This window comes from Sceloporus undulatus, chromosome 4 (assembly GCF_019175285.1).
Source record: "Sceloporus undulatus isolate JIND9_A2432 ecotype Alabama chromosome 4, SceUnd_v1.1, whole genome shotgun sequence".
Lineage (NCBI taxonomy): Eukaryota > Metazoa > Chordata > Lepidosauria > Squamata > Phrynosomatidae > Sceloporus > Sceloporus undulatus.
In genome coordinates this window covers 69,730,766-69,749,025 of record NC_056525.1, presented here as the reverse complement: position 1 = coordinate 69,749,025, position 18,260 = coordinate 69,730,766, and the positions used below count along the sequence as shown (strand labels likewise).

Below are 18,260 nucleotides of genomic sequence, written 5' to 3'. Positions count from 1 at the left end.
TTCTGTCAGATCTGCATCTCTGCAGGACCATTTGATTTTCATCTCCTCTGCTGTATGCCATTTATGTATTATTATTATTATTATTATTATTATTATTATTATTATTATTATTACAAGGGTGCATAATCCCAAAAGGTCCTACACAGTAAACAAGTGAAAAATGGAGAGGAAAGTGCCCCAGAGTACAGTCTCAGCTTGTTGCATAAAAGCACAGGGGCACATCCTAACCCCATTCACTTGCCTACCCCTGCTGTGTATCATTAGAATTTTCCTTCAGGATCCAGTAGCCTGGGGGAAAAAATAGCAAAAGTAGGGACATCAGACAAAAAATAATAATTTCCTGTGCAATAAAACTCTGCAGGTTGCTGATCAAAAAGAAGCTAACGTACATTCCCAGTTCCAAGTCAAGCAGCTGAGGAAACAGCATCAGACCAGGTGATGTTATTGGGACAACCACTTTCCTGGCTGGAGCCTTTTGCTTTAGTATAAGAGGATGAAAGTCCATTATTCACACACAGGCAGGGAGCAAATGTCATAATAAATAATAGCTTTATTTGTTACTTGAGGTTTCAACTGTCCTACATTAAAACCTCCCTCTCCCTCTTTTATGTGAGGTCACTTCATTAAAAAGTTCATATGTATGTCAGAAGGAGAGTAAGTTCTGTGCAAGATTTCTGCTGGCACACTACAGGGAGGACATGTCCATAGGTTGGTCCCCTCAAGGCCAAGGAGAGAAAGCATTCATGTTTCACAAGAGTTATCTTAGCTAAAAGGCTAAAAAAATCTGGGTGGAACCAGACTTACATTTGCACATAACTTTCTCCCTACTCAGTTCCAAATTTTAATTTTAATTTTTGTCAATCAAAAGAATTTCTGAAAATTGATAGATTGGCATAACTTTACAAAAAGTATCTAGTTTTCTAGTTGCAGTACTTTGAAACTTCCCTCTCCTCTGTGCTGCCCTGTGGAATTTTGTGGGGAAAAGTGTAGTGTTAAAAACTGATCCCCAACTTTGGGCCTTCAGAGTACAGTATTTAGACTTCAGCTCCTAGAAGCCCTAGCCAGCTCAGCCAATGGTCAGGGATTTTGGAAGGTGTAAGCCAACAACATCTGGGGATCCAAAACTGGGAGCCATTGCAGAAGACATGAAATACTGGTGTTCAAAGGGAGGGGAATAGTGAACAAAGAAGGCACAACTCTGCTCCTTAGGTGTGCTATTAAGCCACCCACATGTTTCCTATGCAACAGCCATAAGAAAGTTGAGACTGCAGATTCTGGAAAAACAAAACAAAATAAAACACGGAATTATTTACTAGAAAGCAAGATGCCATATCTCATAGTACAATCACATCCAGGCAGAGATTTTGTTTGCCTGTTCATTACTTTGTTTGTAGGCCACCAAAGTATTCCAGCTGGTTGTGATTGCAGGGCCCCACACTGCAATGTGGAGTGCTACAGGGGAGGCACAGATTACCTTTAGCATTGCAAACTTTCAGTGTGGTTGTCATCCCCCTCCACTACTCCCTGAGTTGCCAGTAAGCTCGTTTGTTTAAGGACTTATCATTAGATGTATGGTGTATGATTCTGGTGGCTGAAGGTGGGAAAGATGACCTTACCCAGCCTTACAAGAGTATGTTTAGCAACTAAGTGATTGCAGAAAGAGGCAGGATCATGAAAGATGTTTTATGCTGCTGCTTATCTGAGCAGTGAATAGGAATCATTTCCCTCCAGTAGAATCCTGAGGTGGAATAAAGCTGACTTTCCACCAATGCCAGTTCTAAGGGAGGCACTAGCTAGTACAAGAGGCAGCAACTATTAATAAACTGCTGGAGGACAATAGGAATGGGAGAGTGTGTGTCAGGCAGTTGCATGGGAGCTGTTGTTGTGTGCCTTCAAGTCATTTCCAATTTATGGTGACGCTAAGGCAAACCTAACATGGGGTTTTCTGGGCTGATAATGTATGACTTGCCCAAGGTCACCCAGTGGGTTTCCATGACTGAGCCCCCAAACCCTGGTCTCCTGGGTCATAGTCCAATGCTCAAACCACACCATGCTGGTCCTTGCATGGGAGATAGAACTTGGAAAAGTTCTTCTTTCCCCCCCAATAATTTTTAGAATGCCTAACCAGCTGGAGTAGCTGGGCCATTGCCCCCCAGATATTTTGGACTGTAGTTCCCATAATCTCTTACTTCTGGCCATGCTGCCTGGAGCTTTTGGGCTTTTAGGTCTGTCCAAAACATAGAGGCTCCAATGATCCCCACCCCTGATATATATAAAGGCCCTATTAATCATATTTAGTTCCCAGTGTAATGAACCTTTCTTAGAGGGCTCAAAAGGCTATGAGAGGTGACAAGAGGCACTGAATCTCTATGAATTGCATGAATGAAGAAATGGATGGTTTTATAAATTCTATAAATCAATGACCACAAATAGAAAGCAGGTGGAAATAAGGATCCTTGCTGATTTCCTTGTTTTTTAATGGGTTACCTTCCCAAAGAAGAGTTCAAAGGAGATGTTTAAAAATAAAACTCCTAGATGCCAAATGTAAATAAAATCTAAGAAACTGGCAAGGGGTAGATGGAAACTGCAAGAAGTTTGAAAACATGAGGCCATTTCTAATTTCATACTTTAAAAATGAAGGCTGATGGGAGGAGGGGAGAGTGAGCAATTACCATCCCACATTGGCAAAAACTGAATGAAATGACTCAGATACTAGTACCAGCTGTTTCTTGGCTGAGTAGTGAACTGGAGAGATAAAGTGCCATGGTTGTATTTATTGAACACTCTCCCCACCGCACCCCTCCCTCCCACCTCCATCAGCTGCTTTATTCTGCATTATTTCACACACCAATAAACTAGATTGTCAAGTGCAAAAACAGCTACACCTCTGACTTGGGTGAACGTGCTGCCCTGATGTAGCTGTCTGAGACAGTGATCTCATTATTCATGTGCTGGTCCAAGAATTCAGAGGTTTCTTCAGCAATTTGTCCTGGAATTCGGAAATCTATGGTTGTTTGGTCCCTTTGGGGGCTTGGGTGGGTGAAGGTGTTCCTAGCCTCAGCATTACAACCAGTCCCTTGAAGAAATTGCAAGAAGTTCTCTTCGATGGAACCTTCTCTGCTGGGTAACCTGAGGTCCTCCTCTGGGGGTTGCTTGAAAAAACACATGAGGTGCTTGCTGAGTTCTCCTCTGATCTGTCGGTTGAGGCACCCATAGAAGAAAGGATTGGAGGTGAAGGAAAAGTAGCCAATCCAAGTCACCACATTCTCTGCCTGTCGGCCAGGGAAATGGGAACTCAGCACAGAATAAAGGTGAAAGGAAAAATATGGCAACCAGCAAAAGAGAAATTGTCCTCCCACTGCAAGAAGGATGATGACAGCTTTCCCACCGCCAAACGTCCTCTGGGGGGTAGTCCGTGGGGCCCCTGAGCTAGTCACCATTGTGGATCTACTGCTAAGGGATTCTGATCTCTGCCGTGGAGTATCCATCCAAGTGGGGAGTGGACCATGGTGCATGGCAGCTACCCTGGCCACTCTGAACATACTGCAATAGACAACCAATATAATGGAGATGGGCAGCAGGAAGTAGAAAATAACAAAGAAAACCACAAAGAACTTGCAGTAGGCATTCCGACTCCACTGCAAGGTGCAGGTTTGCCCATTGTAGGCCAGGGAACTACCAGCATGGTCTTGGGAAAGCCATCCCAGGATAGGGATGAGGGACATGACTACTGCTTTAATCCAGACACCAGCTAGGACACAGACAACCAGACCTATGGTCATTTTCACCTCATAGCGCATGGGATGCACCACATAATAGTAGCGTTCTACATTAATGGCTGAGATCGAGAGGATGCACATAGTAATGAAGCAAACACTTAGGAACAGGTAGGTGCGGCATATGGCATCCCCCAGTACAGTGCCGTCAAAGAAGGCTGAGCTGGACAGCATTGCCAGAGGCATCAGGGTGACAGCAGCCAGGAGGTCCACCAGACAGAGGTGGAACACAAAGACAAACTTCCTCAGGGCAGGTGTCTTGATAATGACCGTCATAATGGCTACATTGCCTACTATGGCTGTCAAGTCAATCAAGAGCATGAAGAAAAGGCCCACCGATTCAGAGGCCACATCTCTGGTCTTGGTGTCTAGGCTGGAATTGAGAAGCACAGAACTCTGGGATGTCTGCAGCAGCCGTCTCACCCTGGCGGAATTCCGCAGCCACTGGGTAGGAAGAGGAGGCTCCATGGAGACTAGCACCTCCCGTCACAAGTCCATCACCCATCCTATTCTGGGTTACCAGAGAGTAATCACAGAGAATCAATAGTCATAGCAGAGAAGAACCCACTTTGAACTCTGGAATGATATTCTTGCCATCTTCTGTGCTGGCATGAAAGCCCAACAGGATTGTTGTCCACTCTGAGGGTTCTTAGACCTTCCAGTGCCACTCAGTTCTATAAGCCATTATACCCTTATGCACCACATTTAACTAAAAATGTCAATTTTCAACTTCTTCTGATTGTACGTCATTGAATTTAATTGCATACTGATGTCAAAAGGTCATGGGACCTGTTCTAGTAGAAGAAGGAACACTTCCTTGCTGTCTGTGCAGAGCCTTTACTGCATTTCTTGACATGCTTTTTCCTAGGTGACTGTTAGCACCTACAAAGAAACATACTGATAGGTTAATCCCCATATTGACCAAACCCCTGACACATTTCCTGAAGTAAGTCCTGTTAAGTTCGCTTGTTGATGCATTGATTTATAATTAAAATATTAGAGGCTGGAAAAGCTACTTTGTTGAATTACAAGCTCCCAGAATCCTCCAGCCACCAAAGCAACTGGCCATGATGGTTAGCAGTACTGGGAACTGTAATACAACAAAGGAACTTTTACAAGCTCTGTGATCTGTCTCTAAATATATCTTCTCAACTATATTGTAAAGTAGATTAGGCTGGTCCCACTTCCTTCTCAATTCTGGGGTACTGCATCAGGAAGCTTACTTGTCTTTAGATATTAGAATGGGCTAAAGATTTGGAGCCATGAAACAACAGTCCTAAACTTTGCATTGAGTTCCATCTCAACATATCCCAATTCAGAGACTGTAACTTAACTCAAGGCAGAGAGAATAAGGCACTTTCCTAGAGGACTTTTTGTGCCATCATTTCTTTGAGCAATAAACATACAGGTTATTGTTTTATTTTAAATAGAAGATGCAAATATTAGCAGTCCATTCTTCACTATTGCAGGACTAACATTGAAATTCTAATTTGTTGCTGCTGGGAAAACGTAAGTTTCCCAGAGATCATTTTTCTATTGTTAATGACAGTGGTTATGGTATAGGGCGGCAGTGCTTTTAAATACAATATATGTAAGCTATATCACTGGTAAGTATTTGCCCCAGTATTTCAAAGGTTGGGAATGTGTGGCTTTTCAGATGTTGTTGGTACACCACATCCATCAGCCCTAACCAGCAGGTGAGGGACAAGGAATATGTGAGCTTCCATATGGTTTAGGCTGCAGTTCTCAACATTTCTCATCATTGGCTATGGTGACTAGGTCTAATGGCAGGTACAGTCCAATAATATCAGGAGGAGCACACATTACTCACTTGTGACCTACTGTAAATAGCATGTGATGCAAATGGTTATCAGTGATACAGCTCACACATGTCATTTAAACAATAATTACTTAAACACTCATGGGCTGGTATCCCGTTGGTTATCCCAACTAGAGTAGACTTGTTCAATCAGCTGATGAATCAACATGTAGATAAACCTAATAGACTGAATGGGTTCACTTGAGACAGGACTAAAAGAGAATTTAATTTAGGCCATGAGCTTTACTATTCCAGCATGGAAAGAGTCACCCAATGGTTATGAAATACAGCAACTTTCCACTTCTATGTCCATGGTTCCATCTCTCTTGAAAGCATATTGTAGTTTTGTTAGAGCTTCAGGAAGTTACTTTTTGAAATACCGTCACTTCCTAGTCAGCACAGAATGGGGTCAATAAAGACAATACAGAGATCGCTTAAACTAGAAACATAGCAGCCTGTAAATGACTGTCCTAGGACTAGTACCAAATCTTCCTAGTCCCCTCTCAGTTTGTCTATTAGATTAGATCGGAACATGCTGGGACAGAGGGATCCTGTGCGTTCACCTCTCCTGTGAGGCTAATGGCAACAGTATTAAGAGCATGCTGGGCCTAGCATGTGCCCTAGTGTCAGCTTTGCCTATTACCTTGAAAACGGAATTGGAATGTCTCACCAAATAGGATTCAAAGACTACTTTCTCTCTCCTTCCCCCTCACACATTCACACACATTGAGACACAGAGAAAGTAAAGTCTTTCTGAATCTGTCTCACTGTGTGCATGTGTGAACAAGTTTAATGTGAAACAGTAAATGGAGAAGGGCACCTTTTAGGTGGGCTTTATATTTTTGCTGATGTAAGCTTTTCATTTGTTATCATCAGCATGGGAAATATCCCCGACCTCTTCAAATATTATTAAGAAAAGTCATTAACCTGTGGTAATAAAAATGGTCACTTGGGATGAAACTTTAAATCATGCTCTGAAAGTCTTCAAAGAAATAATTATGTAATTCTTCATTAATTTTTTTCTTGAATGAGGTAACAAGTAATTTTTGCTATTTTCTTCCCTTGGGGAAAAAGTCTTCAAAAACCACGAGTTTTTGAAGCCTCTTCACGATTAAGAACTTATTCTGTTCAAAATTCACATGTGGTTGCTCTGTGTAGAAAATAACATTTTCTGTGCAGAAAAAAAATTCTATGTAGCAATATTATTTTCTGTGTAGAAAAGGCTGTTTTGCTATACAGAAAATGCTATTTTCTGTGCAAAATAGCAAAGGCAAATTTTGTACTGAGCAAAAGTCCCAAATTGCAAAGATCCTTGTCTGTTCCAGATTCTTCTCATTGGGGCTTCTAACCACTTTTAAAAAATGTTTTTAAAAACCATTTTTGAGTATTTTCACATATTCTTTCCATTTCTAAAATAGAATGGGACTGGCAATCATTGCTGAGTCATTAGCCCTTATCAGATGAGTGTGGAACTGGGGGTCTTCCGCACTGGGTGGTTCGAATTCACGTTATTTCGCACAATACCATCATACCAGCATTCGAATGGCCCAATCCACATTCATGTGAATGCGCGAGCTGCCGAACTGAATGCGTCTACTGGCTCCTCTTTTTGGAGCGTGTTGGCCAGTGCGCTGATAAGGGGATTGGCGATATCCTGGATTGGGGCTCTGTTCGATCTCAGTGCGAATGGGTCTGGTGTGACTACCCAGTCCTGAATTCCATCGCAAGACCCCCAGATTCCAATTTTACTTCCGGTGGGTCTTTCCTCTTGCCGGTTCAGGGAAGCGGGGGGGGCGGTTCCAGCGGCTCCTCCTCCTCTCCTCCGGCTTGAGAGGCATCCCTGGCTGCATCCCAGGCAGGGAAGAGGCGCGGGGGCCGCTGGAATCGTGGTTCCAGCAGCTCCTCCTCCTCCTCCCGGCTTGAGAGGCATCCCTGGCTGCATCCAGGCAGGGAAGAGGCGCGGGGGGCCGCTGGATCTGGTTCCAGCAGCCTCCTCCTCCTCCCCCCCGGCTTGGGAGCCGCCTAGGCTGCCTCTCAAGCCGGGAGGAGGAGGAGGAGGCCGTTGGAATGGCGGCGATCGCCGCGATTCTAGCGGCCCCGCGCCTGTCCCCTGCCTGGGATGCAGCCCAGGCTGGCTCCCACAGCCGGGGGGGGAGGAGGAGGCTGCTGGAACCACGATTCCCGTTTCATTTTAACCATTTTTTTTAGCGCACCTGCGCATGGTTTATATTCAGAATGTATGTTTCATTTTTAACCATTTTTTTTGAGCGCACATGCGCATGGTTCTCTTCCAGAGGCAGCTGGAGCCAGGCTTGCACTTGTTTTCTGCAGAGGGAGAGCTACAAATGTTGCAAACAATCAATGTTACATTTTTACCAATTTTTTTGAGCAAATATGCGAATGATTTGTCTTCTTGAGCAGATACAGCAAGGGAAGCAAAAGGGAAAGCTAATGTTGCTTTTAAAAGCAAAAAACAAACAAACAAACAAAAAAAGCAGGAATGTAGAGAGGAAACAGTAATGGGCGCGTTGTATCGCGATTGTTAATGTGCATGAGCTGGCTCTCCAGCTGTTTACCGGGCTGTCATGACAGGACCTCCCCTTTCACCCCAGAAGCGTTTAAGGTCGCAACCCATGCAGGGCACCACTGAGCATGTGTGAGGCGGCCGATACGAATCGGCCAATCCTCATGTTGAGCTCCGGTGTGACAAAACATTCTGCACTGAATGTACTTCGCGCGAATGCAGATTGGCCAATTTGAATCATGCCAATGCGGAAGGACTCCCAGGTATGATGGTATTGTGCGAAATAACGTGAATTCGAACTGCCCAGTGCAGAAGACCCCCAGTTCCACACTCGTCTGATAAGGGCCTGTGACAGATTTTACCCAAACAGATCTCAAGGAATACTGTAATTAGTTTTACTCAAAATGATGGTAGCAGATTAATTCAAATGTAATTTTTAATTGTCAAACTTTCTGCTTTGTTTGGAATTACACAGAAAAGACCTAGGGTAGATGACTTTAAAATATGGACATTAATCCAATCATTAGTTCCAGCCAGAGTGCACCTATTAAATCAATGGAATATATAAATGTTGACTGAACAACTTCACATTGATTTAATGCATCTACAGATATTTGAGTTGGGATTAATTTATGGACGTTGTATCTCACTGAGCAATTTACTCCTCTATTCTGCCTTCACAAAAATGACTTGTATGGTTGGAGACAGGTCCTTTGGAGGCCTGGCTGTATCCAAACAGATCTACTGAAACGTCAAGATCATCCTTAAAGGCCAGACTGTAAGCTTGGTTTGGTTGGAGAACATGAAAGACAGAGCTTTCTCAGTGGAGGCCTCTTTTAGGTTGCAGATTGCCTTTTCTCTGGAGGTGCCTGCCTATTGCCTCAACTTTGCCAGGATTCAAAGGGATTCATACTTGTAATGTTTCAAATGGGTTTTCATGAACAATTTTATCTTTAGTTTTTAAACTAATGAGTTGCTAGAAGAGTTTGCATTTTACTTGTTATATTTTAGCCCTTCTACATTCATCTTTACATTGCTGTTTTGTTTTATTTTGATTCTGTTTTATTGCATTTTTAAAAAATGTTATACGATATGTTATAATAAATAGCATGTGATTCTGTGTCAGTGAGAAGTTTTGAAAGATATATTCTCTTTTTCTCAATTGTACTTACATAGTTTAGTTGAGTGTTTTGACTTGCATGGCTGTTAAAAATCTCATCTATGGGGAAAATAATCTGTGTTCCAAAGTTGCAGAAGAAGTTTATGCTTTAATGACTTATATAAAAACTTCCAAATGCCCCCTCCCCCCCAATTCTCTCCAGAATTTCTCTGTTGGTTTATCCAAAATCTAAATGCTAATCCTAGTTTTTAGGTAGCTGCTGCTAATGCACCGTCACACTTTGAGGGAGAGAGACTGACAAGCAAGTTAAAATCTTTTACATAGATGTGTTTTTAAAATCAGTCTCCTCATGGCTAAAATGATTTCTAGTCATAGAAAACTGGACACATTAAAATCAAAGATAAAGGTGAGGAAAACTCAGTAATTTCCCACAGAATGTCTGCAGTTCATTACCAAGTTTACATTTACAATAGCAAAACCCATCTCTATAGAAGAAAGTTCATTGGTAATGATTTCTTAAAATTTGTTTCAACTGAACACACAGTGCAATGTTTCAGCAGACTAGACATTTATTTAATTGCATGGGATACCTATGAAAACCAAGAGAAGGATACATGTGAACTGTGTGTAGGAACAGAACACCACCAGATATTTCTGACTTCACATAGTTATTTTGTACGTTGGCTGCAGGGAAATACTATAGACCAGTGGTCCTCAACCTTCTAATGCCACGACCTTTTAATACAGTTCCTCATGTTGTGGTGACCTCCAATAGATAGAAGAGTGGTGTCTCGGTTCCTAAGACCATTGGAAATATGTGTTTTCCAATGGTCTTAGGTGACCCCTGTGAAAGTGTTGTTCGATCCTCAAAAGGGTCAGCCTGAGGGCAGGGAACTGTCTAATGAAAAAGATTGTATGTACAGCACTGTGTAAATTTACAGCGCTTTATAAATAAAGGATAATAATAATAATAATAATAATAATAATAATAATAATAAGGGTCATGACCCACAGGTTGAGAACCACTGCTATAGACAATCTCAAATGGGCTTCTGCTAAAGAAATCTGGCCCAGAAAACAGTACTAGTACTCTGGATACACTACTGGTGTCTATTTCTGACAGGACATAACAGGACCTCTAATCATAGAAAGCTGTCCAGTAATTTTCAGGCCTTCCGGGCCAACAGCCATGTTGGCTAGAGTGACCTGGGAACTGTAGTCTAATAGGAAACTGTCCCAAATTCTGAATGCTGCCTTATTCCTGGATTTGTCCACCTACCCCAGTGCCAAATGACTGGAACATCTCTTCAAGGTCTTGGGCACAGGTCTTTCACCTGCTACCTAAGCCTTTTAAAGGCAGATGCTGGGGATCGAAATTGATACCTTCTGTAGGCAGAACATGTAATATATACTACTCAAAGTGGTAGTTTGTGAACAGGTGCCATTGGCTCCCAGTCCACAGGAAATCAAGAAGCTGTTGCTGCCAATGGGCACAAATATGGTGCCAGTTCTTGGCACATGGGGAGGGGGGTCCTGGCAGCCCTCCACATTAGCTAGCTTAAAAAGCACTGCTTTATGCTAAAGAGCTAGAGGCCCTCCCCTAAATCTTGAAAGGTTAAGAATAAAATACTGGAATGTACTTCATGTTCTGTTTTAAATAGCTACAGTGACATTTTTATTACAATATATTTTTATCTGGAATTTATTTCTAGTTACCCTGAGAATAAATTGTAGAAGAAAGTCTCTCTCTCTTTCTCTCTCTCTCTCTCTCTCTCTCTCTATATATATATATATATATATATATATATATGAGAATGAGAGACAAACAAATATTTCTTTGCATTTGGCACGAAATGTTGCTTTCAAAAAGGACCATGTAGGTCAGAAAATATGATGAAACTGAGTATTCTTCTGGAGTATGTGTGTGTGTGTGTGAATTTCTTTAGTCTTCTTTGCATGAGATTTTGACAGAACCACTCTCTGTTGTGTCTTTCCATAATGACTTTGGCAAACCAGAGCTTGGTTATCCAAAACAACTAGTTGTCTTTTGGATAACAACTCCCAGAATACCCCAGCTAGCATGGCCAGTGACCCTATAGGCTGGGGGATCTTTGGAACTCTAATCTAAAAAGTAGCTTTTCCAGTTGAGCCAGAAAGTAAGGTATCACTACCTTGACTCTATATATTCAAAATCAGCAGACATAGTGTCCCCCTGTTGTCTTCAGCATATCAAAATGACTAAGATGATGATTTATTTATGTGATTGATGATAGAGGTTGTGTCTCTATTATCCAGAATCCCAAAATCTGAAATACTCCAACATCCAAAACTTTTTTCATGGGTGGTTGGGATAGTGACACTTTTCTGTACTGATGGCTAAGAGTACACAAACTTTGTTTCATGCATAAAACTATTTAAAATATTATGTATAAAATTATCTTGAAGCTATGTATATAAAGCATATACAAAATATAAAAGAATATGCTCTCCAAGATATCTAATTATGTATATGTAAATACAGTATTCCAAAATCCAGGAAAAAAGTCCAAAACTCTTTGGGTTCCTAGTATTTCGGATAAGAGAGACGTAACCTGTATTTATTTATAACCTGGCTTCCTCTAAATGCTGGCTCCTCTTAAGGGGCCCTCTAGCACATCCACACCATTTTCTATATCTCTTGCTTAATGTTAGCCACTGTTAGATGAAAATATTGGGATTTACATTAAATGGAAGGATAGTTCCTCAACATACTGTACTGTGTGATTAGCGTAAACAAATCTGTAGCTGCAACTGAAGACCCTATGAGAAAATGTTGTTCTCAAAGCACTTTTGAACAGAAGGGTGGGCACTTGTGGCTCTTCAAATACTTTAGACTTCAGTTTCTAACAGCTGCCAGCCAGCATGGCCAACAATGTGGGATTATGGGATATGCACTCCAAAACATCTGGAAGGCAAATGGTTCTCCACTATTAACTTTAAAATATATTGAGTTTTCTTATTCTACAAATCTATCCTGAAACAAATCATTTCCTCACCCATGTATTTTAGTTTCAGAACAGCCCTTCCCTCTAGAAAACAGGGTTTTATATTAAGTTCCATACCTCAAAATGTGGCATGTCCAAACAACAACAGCAACAACAACAAAAACCAAATAGTACAACTTTCAGAGTTTCAGAAGAAAACAATATACAGTTGGCCCTTCATATCCATGGATTCCTTATCCATGGATTCAACAATCCATGAGTTAAAAATATTTCAAAAAGAAATAAATTCCAAAAAGCAAATCTTGATTTTTCTACTTTATATAAGGGATGCCATTTCACTATGCCATTGTATTTAATGGGACTTGAGCATTCATGGATTTTGGTATCCACAGCGCGTCTTGGAACCAAACCCCAGCAGATATAAAATGCTTACTTTGAAATCCTTAGATAAGAGGAGGAGAAAAAAAGAAGCTGTGCTCTTACTAAGAAGTGGTTACTTCTGGAGAAAATGTTCCTTTATTTGGGACAGATCTAGTGTATGCTATGATAAGTACATACATATAGATTATTCATCCAGTTTAAACCCATCAAAATCAGTGGGAATAAAGCAGTATAACCAGATCAGACATCCTATAGTAAGAATTATAAAACATGTATTTTCCTCTAACCATTTGAAGTTAGAAGTATTCTTTTGACAATGCAAGATAGCCAATAAAATCTCAGTACAAATCTTCAGCACAGGTGAAGGGACTGGCAGTGTTGACCCAGCAAAACTATAGAACAGCAGTTCTCAAATTTTGGCCTTCCAGATTTTTGGAGCATCAACTCCTGCCAGCCCCAGCCAGCATGGCCAGTGGTCAGAGATTCTGAGAGTTCATGTCTATAAAACATCTAGAGGGCCAAAAGCTGAGGACGACTGTTGTAGAACACAATTGTGAGAACAGCTGTAATTGTTTCAGGAGGTATGAGGCACTTTTGTTCATTTCTGCTACATATAGTTCCCTCTTCATTTGACTCTGGGGTGTTTCACCCCATACACATGGGTTTATCATTTGACCCTTTTAATTATTTAGGAACCCAGTAAGTACACAACTTACCCTCTTGTGTGGCACAGAAGAAAGAAAGGTTTGGCTGCCCATTTTGCCTTCAAGATGGACCTTGTTGCAATCCTGGACATAGTCTCCATGTACACCAGCTCAACAGATACACTTGAAATACAGAGTCAGGAGAGGAAAGTTAAAAAATAGCTGTCTGGTAAAAGCAATTTTCACCCAGCCCCCAAATAACAGGTATCAAACATGCCTATGTTCTGCTTGGCTGTGTGTTACACCCATCTGAAGCCAGACCATGCCTAGTGGTGGCACAGAATCTTGACAGCTCATCTAGCCTAGTACTGTATTCCTCTGAAGCATTCCTCAACAACGGCAACTTGTGGAAGACAACATAAAATAGATTCTTAGTCTACCAAGATATACTTTGCTCGCTTTTCCAACCTCTTGACCCTCAACTCTAGCTATCCCAATGTATTCTTATGTCTGTTCATAGACACTGTTGCTTTCTCCTTACTGCCTTTCCTTTTTTTTTAAAAGGAAAAATTAAAATGCCTCTTGGGAGGGAAAAAGTGTTATCCTCTGTCTCACCAGTGAACATCATAGAATTCTTTCATTCCTATACTTCACATTTCAAAAGATCAAAATCTATGCATCATATTTCATAGAGCATTGCTTCAAAACATTCTGAATTTCTGACATTCTTACCTGGCAACTCTCTTGAGCCACAAGTGATTTTGCAGGTAGGTAAACAAGATCTGATCTCCCTGTAAGAGACACCCACTCAGGCACAAGAGGCACACACCCTCTTCCCAATTCTTGCTCCGCTCACATGGGTGTGTGTCTCTCTCTGTGTGTGTTTAATCTTCTCCTACTGTGCTGCCTCCAGCATTGCAAGACAAAAGAACTCTCACGTGCTGGACTTTGGATATCTTCCACTGCTCCTTTCCCACCCATCCAAATATAAATTCTGCACTAGGAGCCAGGTAGGTAGTGGCAGTACCACATTTCTACCTGGGAGAAATATGTTACTGCCACTATTTACCTGGCTCCTAGTACAGAATCCTCACCTTGTGCTACCCACCTGTACAGTGCTTGGAGAGACCCAACAGTAGGCCTCAGCTTGTGCTTGAAGGGAGAATTCTAAGGATCTTGTCTTGCTCATTCCTTTGCCCCTTTGCTAGCAAATTAGTTCCTTGCTTCAGAGGCAAGAAGGATCCTCCCTACAGAGCTCAGGTCTTCATCTCTCTCTCAATGTCCACATTGTAACGACTGGAATGATGGAGACTTGAAATTATATCATATAAAATATATGTCTTTTAGTCCCTATCATTTGATTTCCTCAGTGCTCCTCTCCCTGTCTACCTCAGCTTCTTTTGGAGAATGAACAGTCTCTGTGCCTTTCTCTCATCCACAAACACATACATACACACATATGCATGCCACCTAGATGGCAGGAAAGTGCTGACAATACCCTGCTCTGCATGGTGGTGCATAGTCACGATTGGTCTCCCTTTTTATTCTCATCTGAGCATCAGTCCATACCTTCCCTGTGCAGGCTTCCAGCATACTGGGTACCTCTCTGATGCTGCTTCTCCACTGTATCTGATGCACAGATCCACTGCAGTGAAGGGTGAGAGGCAGCCAGAAGCTTGGAGAGTGTCTCAGCTTCTGGGTCCTAGAAGCCTTCTAATTCCCATCCCAGTATTCCTAGTTTTTCACATGTACAGCCCCAGCCCAATATGCCACAAGTAGCAGGAGCATCAAATTCAAACTTAAAAAAACAAAACAAACAAACTACGTACTGCGTTCAGAATGGCTAAACATTCAGTTGTGTTTTTCCAGAACCAGAAGATGGCTTAATTTAATCAAATTGTTAATTAAAATATTTTTGTGCAGTTTCTCTGTTTTGATAAGCATATGTTGTCAGGGCTCCCCCCCAAAAAAACTATGAGTAATATATATTTACTTCTAACACCAGAATTCATTTTTTTAAAAGTAGTTCTGGCTGGGACTTTTTTTTAAGTGAGAATGTTTGTGAAATGTATCCAAAGGACACAATTTAGCACTTTGATATACTTTAATTTGTTACAGAATTACTTTATGGAATCCTGTGATATGTAGTTTGTTGAGATATTTCATGTTTTCTGCCAGAGAGCTCCAGTGCTATATTTGAGGTATTTTTTGTTGTTAACTGCCTTCAGGTCTGCCTGAACCCATGGCGCCCCTATGTATAAGAGACCTTCTCAACTGCCCTGTTGACTCGTGGCCATGGCTTCTCGAATCTATCCATCTGGAATGCGGCCTTCCTCTTCTCCTATTGCCCTCCACTTTCCCAAGTCTCTTCTAGTGAGTCCATTCTTCTCATGATATGGCCAAAATATGACAACCTTCATTTAATCATCTTTGCTTCTAAGGAGAGTTTGGGCCTGATCTGCTCTAGGACCCGTTTGTTGGTCTTTTTAGTGGTCCATGGTGTTCTTCCCCAGCACCAAAACTCCAATGAGTTGGATTCCCACCCCACCCCCCATCAGCTTTCTTCATTGTCCAGCTTTCACAACCATACATAGAAATGGGAAATACAATGGCATGGACAATCCTAACTTTGGTATTTAATAATATGTCCTTACAAAATTAAGCCTTTGCAGTTAGAGGGGTAAACTGGTCTGCCTTTTCAATGTGGATTTGTGACCACTCCCTAAAACTGATTCAAAGTTTCCTGCTCCTCTCTGTGTCAGTTTGAGACAGATACTTTTTATGGAATACCTCTCAGAATCTCACTACCAGCATGACTCAGCCTAGCCATGCTGGCAGTGGGATTCTGGAGGTTTTAATAAAAAGTAACTTTTCCAAGCGGTGCTACATATAGAAGGAGGGATTAGCTGAAACATAATGAGGTCTTTCTACAGTAACATCTGACTTGATGGGTACATCCCTAATTGCCATTGCTGTTTCCTGGTTAAAAAAAAATCACATGAATACAATGCTACATTTTTGTGTGTGACTGCACTTGACTGCTGGGGGAAGCATGTGGCTGCTTCCAGAGATGTCCCACATCAGGAGCAGGTTTTTCCCCCCCAATGGCTGCAGTCCTGGCTATCATGATTAGACCACTCTGGGTAAACAATATGGCTAACCTCTGAATACTTTTATTGGTTTGATTTTTTTTTTTGTCCATTAAATTTGGTATTTGGAGCAGTGCTAGCATAGGGCTAGGAGGAACATGGCCATTGCTCACTGCCTGCTGCTACATGATGGCAGTAGTCTCCAAACTCAGGAGAGGACATTTTTATACTTCTTGTCTCTCTAGCACTAAGCTATACACCTGGTAGTACAATCAGCTGATGGCAAGACCACCTCCAAGGACAGTCCATTTCAGGAATGTTTGAACTGCAGACTGCATGGTTGTAACATGAGGCCAGTTTTTGGGCTAGTTTGTTTCTTTTCCCCTCCTCTACAGTTTTGGTGCCACCTAACAAGATGAGGAGTTTTGGAGAACTGAAAAGCTTGCCAGCTTTTGTGTCATTTTGGTTAGTCCTGATAAAGATATTGCCCAATTGTACATTTTATTCTAGGGAAAGGAGTATTCCCTACCCTCAGGCCCAGCCACTGCACAAAGAATTCTGTTCTGCATCCCACCCATTCTTTCTCCTCTTTTTCTGCCAGTGCTGGTCTTAGACATTTTTGCACATGAATTGAAAAGTTAAAATCATAACTACCATTATACGTCTTACAGCTCATTTATTTTAATGAAAAGTGGCAGCTAGACTAGAGGCAGAAACTGGGACCGACATTGAAACTGGGTACTTTGTGTGTGCGTGTGTGTAGGATTTTTTTAAAAAAATGTATTTTCATGGTATTGCCAGTCTTGGACTCAGCCAAGTCAGCACCCATCTCACACCCATATGCCATTTGCTCTTTCAGGTGACATTTTCATTGGTTGTCGTGAAAAAATGTTTTGAACTGGTTTGAGCACACAATTATGCATTAAACTGGTCTAATACACAATTACCTCTTGAAAGGCCAATGGTCTCCTGAAGAACATTGGTCCTGGCCAGAGCTTAGGAAAATTTACTTTTTTGGACAACTCCTAAAATATCCCAGCCATCAAGACAGTCCATATACCAAGACTTTAATAATAATCTGAAGTGTGATTTACATAAGACAGCTGAATGTCCATCCCAGTTTACAACTAATATACGAAAGTTTGTGGAGAGACCAGGGCACTTCCAACATGCAACAAGCCATTTGCCCTGATTCACATTATCTGCACTGCTACAGAGTCACATTATTATGGTTTTACATTTTGGAAATATATGTCAATATGACACCCTGAGATATTGTACAATACTAGTCATTATGAGCTCCCAAGGAGGAAGCGAGGAAGATGGTGCGGCCTTTACCCCAAAGATTGTATATTTTCTTCAGTAATTTCTTTGTTGGTTTTCTGTCTATGTATGGAAGCTGAAAGGGATACAAGGTTCTGATGGTATATTACAGCTAGGAAAAATTACTATAACTCTATCCTAGTGACCTTGCTTGCTGGGAAATTCTTGGAGTTGTATTCCAAAAAAGTAACATTTTCAGGCTTTGTAGGATTTGGTTCTGGGATCACTAGTCCACACCTGATAATGAAAGAACAATGACTGTTAGGGAGATGCAGACTCTTCTCCATAGCGTATTGGCATGCTCTCTGAGATGGGAAACACTGGGGACAAATGTTTACAATTAGGTGTTTCTTATCTGCTTGTTCCTCAAGCATCTTTTCATTTCTTTTGGCAGTCCACATTAGAGCTTGGAGATAACTGCTTTTCAGACTCCAGTTCCCAGAATCCCTCAGTGGTCACCTAGGGTTGCCAAGTTAAGACTATCTCAGACCCTGAGATTTCAGGGCCAAAACTTGTGATCTAGGGATGATCCCTTCTGATGTTACAGCGGATAGGTCCTGGTGATATTAAGCATGGTACCTTAAGAATCAACCACAGTTG

At 41.5% G+C, this 18,260-nt stretch overlaps 1 protein-coding gene across 3 annotated transcripts; it reads right to left on the bottom strand.

Annotated features, from left to right (window-relative positions):
• Positions 1-565: 565 nt before the first annotated feature.
• On the bottom strand, positions 566-14,881 carry GPR61 (G protein-coupled receptor 61). 3 transcript variants are annotated; one of them, XM_042462763.1, is made up of 4 exons: positions 14,818-14,881; positions 13,321-13,431; positions 2,886-4,658; positions 566-1,274 (listed from the first exon to the last, which is right to left on the bottom strand). In XM_042462763.1, exons 3-4 carry the CDS (start codon positions 4,242-4,244, stop codon positions 1,218-1,220), a joined length of 1,416 nt encoding a protein of 471 aa, XP_042318697.1. In that variant the 5' UTR covers positions 4,245-4,658; positions 13,321-13,431; positions 14,818-14,881; the 3' UTR covers positions 566-1,217. The 3 variants fall into 3 exon arrangements, with proteins under 3 accessions (XP_042318697.1, XP_042318699.1, XP_042318698.1); XM_042462765.1 differs by lacking the exon at positions 14,818-14,881 and adding an exon at positions 14,747-14,805; XM_042462764.1 differs by lacking the exon at positions 14,818-14,881 and adding an exon at positions 13,981-14,282.
• Between the last annotated feature and the right edge of the window lie 3,379 nt (positions 14,882-18,260).